This window comes from Girardinichthys multiradiatus, chromosome 12, assembly GCF_021462225.1.
Source record: "Girardinichthys multiradiatus isolate DD_20200921_A chromosome 12, DD_fGirMul_XY1, whole genome shotgun sequence".
Lineage (NCBI taxonomy): Eukaryota > Metazoa > Chordata > Actinopteri > Cyprinodontiformes > Goodeidae > Girardinichthys > Girardinichthys multiradiatus.
In genome coordinates this window covers 50,820,875-50,824,359 of record NC_061805.1, presented here as the reverse complement: position 1 = coordinate 50,824,359, position 3,485 = coordinate 50,820,875, and the positions used below count along the sequence as shown (strand labels likewise).

Below are 3,485 nucleotides of genomic sequence, written 5' to 3'. Positions count from 1 at the left end.
TTGACCTGCAGAAATAAAAAGTTCCGCTTTATGGGTTTTCCAAACTTTGCAAAGAGTCAGGGCTGGAGGCTTACAGGTTTTTGTAAAGAATTTCACCACTCAGCACCCTTATCTGTTGTCCAACACACACACACACACACACACACACACACACACACACACACACACACACACACACACACACACACACATGCACACAGAAAAAAGGTTCCTCCTGTGTGAGCTCGTAACTTCCTGAGGTTTCATAATGACTGCTGGTCACTAAAAGCACAACATGGAAAATTTCCATAACTTCCACCATCAACATTCGTGATGAGTCAAAAAAAGGTATTTATAGAAAATGTTTACAATATTTTCAGGGCAAATAATTTCATTCATCTCATCTGATATTAAACGTCCTGTTTAGAATGTTTAACTGACAAAATAAAAACATTTGTATGAATAAAGTTGACATTTTGGAGCTCAGGGTCTGATCAAATATATTAAAATCTCCTCATATTGAATCTCAAAATACAAATTTCTGACCAATAGTTTTTTTTTTTCCTCCTCTGTGTTATATTTCATCCTGTGAAGATATTTTATCTACATGCAATGAGAGAAAAACATCAGCCAGGCTCAGTTTATACCTTTAACTGAAAATATGTCACTTTGCTTTGGTTTTTGAACATTTTAGGTCATTCAGTCTCTGATTTTTCTGTACAGAAATGATGTTTGTTCTGCCACAAACAGACCCAGACAGTTTACAACGTTTAACTCTCAGACCTCAGGTGTTGAATCTAAACCTGACCTTTAGACACTTTGACGTTGATTTGAAGGAGGTTTCCAGTTTTTAACATGTGACCAACCGTCCAGTGTTTACAGTAAGCTGATTATCTAAACTTTAGATTCTAAAGGGACACTTGATGAAATCTTGTGATTATCATTTGAAGATTATACAAATTATAAATGTATGATCATACTAGGATCAACTTCTAAATACAGGTATGTTACAATAATTGGAGCAAATTAAATGGTTTAACAGGAGAATTCTTTAAACATTATATTTTAAAATAGTTTCAGGTCTAACTAGCATTCCTTCTTTGGATTCACATTACAGTGAGATAATTTGATCCAGCCCCGATGACTCAACTCCTGCTCCGGCCGGGTCTGTAGCCGCTGCTGCTGCTGCTGCTTCAAGGCTGGTAAATATGCTAATTTGTAGGTTTTTTCTCACTTGAGCAATAGGCTGACATCACGGAGGGCGTCCTCTCTGGGCGTCGCCTAAAAGCACATCATCCTGAGCTGAAGGCAGCCTTTAAAAGCCCGACTCTGAGCGCTTCTAGGCAGATCCAACTGACACAGAGAAGCAGAAAGAAAACTCCAAAACAAAGCGACAGAAACCAGATAAAATGTACACACGATCAGACAGCATGACTCTGACTGTCCAGGAGGAGAGGTTCGCCTTTACCTCCGGGATGACGACCCGCAGCACCCAGCCTGAGGTCTTCACCTTCGAGCGGACTCCAGCTCAAGCCACCGCCGTGCGCTCCTACGTGCCCATCCGGCCCAAGAAGCGCTGCACACGGGTCATGTACCCGGCCAAGGTCCGCATGCACCTTCCGCCACCGGAGAGGAGCCAGGCCAAGCGCTGGCTTGTCATCCTGTGCCTGGTGGTTCTGTGGCAGATCTACACCGAGGAGCCGTGCGCAGACGCGCCGCTGGGCGCAAACGGCTCCATCAGCGAGTACCAGGGCTTCAGCTTCCAGTCCGCCGAGGAGCAGGCCCGGCATATGTCGGAGCAAAGCGCTGCACCGATACTCTGTGAGAAGACCGACGCATCCAGAGAGCAGAACGTCCCCAGCACCGCCTGCCTCACGCCGGCCCAGCAGAGCGAATCCACCGGCTTCGAGCAGAGCGCAGGGAAGAGCATGGTGGCCCTGCTGGTCTACCATACACTGGGCAACGACAGCTAAGTCTGCCCGGACTGGTACCACTGTAAACAGCCCGAATCTGGGCTCATAGGATCGATAAACTTAGCCAAACTGGAGTTGATCCTGAGAATCCCCGGACAGAAGCGGTGCACCCTTTGCGGTGCAGCCGGGGAGGAGGCTCCATGCTCCGGCTTCACCCAGCCAGCAGACTCCCTCACTGCACGGGAGGATGAACTGTCTGGAGAGAGAATCTGGGAGAATGACAGAACTGTGAACACTAAGAAGAAAACAGAAACTTGAACTCCAGAAAACTTGAACTGAATCAGTGAATCCTGCACAAAGACTCTGATTCTGCACTGTGAGCCTGCGGGCCAACGCTGTTCCACAAGATCCAATGATTCTACATGAAAATCTGTCTCTTGTGTAGGCTGACATGCCTGAACCTGACACTATGTTATTGCTATTCATATTTTTTTATAGATGTCTTGTTTAGTTATTTATTTTATTTGCTATTTATTATTTTGTAATAAAAAATCTTGAAATGAACGTCATGTTTCCTGCCTCTTTACTAAAGATTTCGGGTATTTTCAGGCCATCCTAAAATATTTAGCATCTTCATAGTTTGAATCTCATGAAATGTGCACCGTCAATAGGTGTGCATCTTCCATAAACTTCACGTTAATACTTCGTACTCGTACTCGTCATCTTCTGCTTCATCCGGGACCGGGTCGCAGGGGCAGCAGACTCAGCAGAGACACCCAGACGTCCCTCTCCCCAGACACCTCCTCCAGTTCCTCCAGGGGGAGCCCAAGGCGTTCCCAGGCCAGCCGAGAGACATAGTCCCTCCAGCGTGTCCTGGGCCATCCCCCGGGCCTCCTCCCGGTGGGACGTTCCTGGAACACCTCCTGAGGAAGGCGTCCAGGAAGCATCCGGTATAGATGCCCGAGCCACCTCAACTGGTTCCTCTCGATGTGGAGGAGCAGCGGCTCTACTCCAAGCCCCTCCCGGAGGGCCGAGCTCCTCACCCTATCTCTAAGGGAGCGCCCGGCCACCCTACGGAGAAAACTCATTTTAGCCGCTTGTATCCGGGATCACGTTAATACTTAATTAGGTTATATTTAATGGAATAGTGCACAATAATATTAATGTGGTATAACAATAAAAAAGACTATTAAATACCAAGAGGTAAAAATTACACAAAATTAACAATAAACCTAGAAAACTTAGAAAATAGCTAAGATTGTAAAATGCAAATCCTGAAACAAAGTTTTCTATGTTTAGTATTAAAATATGACTCCAAAGCAGTTTACACTACAACCATTCACACACTGGCTGTTGTAAGCTACACTAGCCAGAGCTGCCCTGGGCCAGACTGACAGAAGAGACGCTGCCATACGATCAGCACCACTGGGCCCTCTGACCACCATCAGCAGGCAAGGAGGGAGAAGTGTCTTGCCCAAGAGCACTAAAAACCGGCAGCCCACAGGTTACAAGATGAACCCCGACCACCTGAGCTACCGTCACCCCATTATAAGCCATTAATATTAACCCATCTATATTGTAAAGGCTGATAAC

The 3,485-nt window shown here is 46.1% G+C and overlaps 1 protein-coding gene across 1 annotated transcript; it reads left to right on the top strand.

Moving 5' to 3' along the window:
• The first annotated feature begins 1,309 nt into the window (after window positions 1–1,309).
• Window positions 1,310–2,456, top strand: ier3 (immediate early response 3). Its single transcript, XM_047381892.1, has one exon. It carries the CDS (start codon window positions 1,389–1,391, stop codon window positions 1,950–1,952), a length of 564 nt encoding a protein of 187 aa, XP_047237848.1. The 5' UTR covers window positions 1,310–1,388; the 3' UTR covers window positions 1,953–2,456.
• The last annotated feature ends 1,029 nt before the right edge of the window (window positions 2,457–3,485 follow it).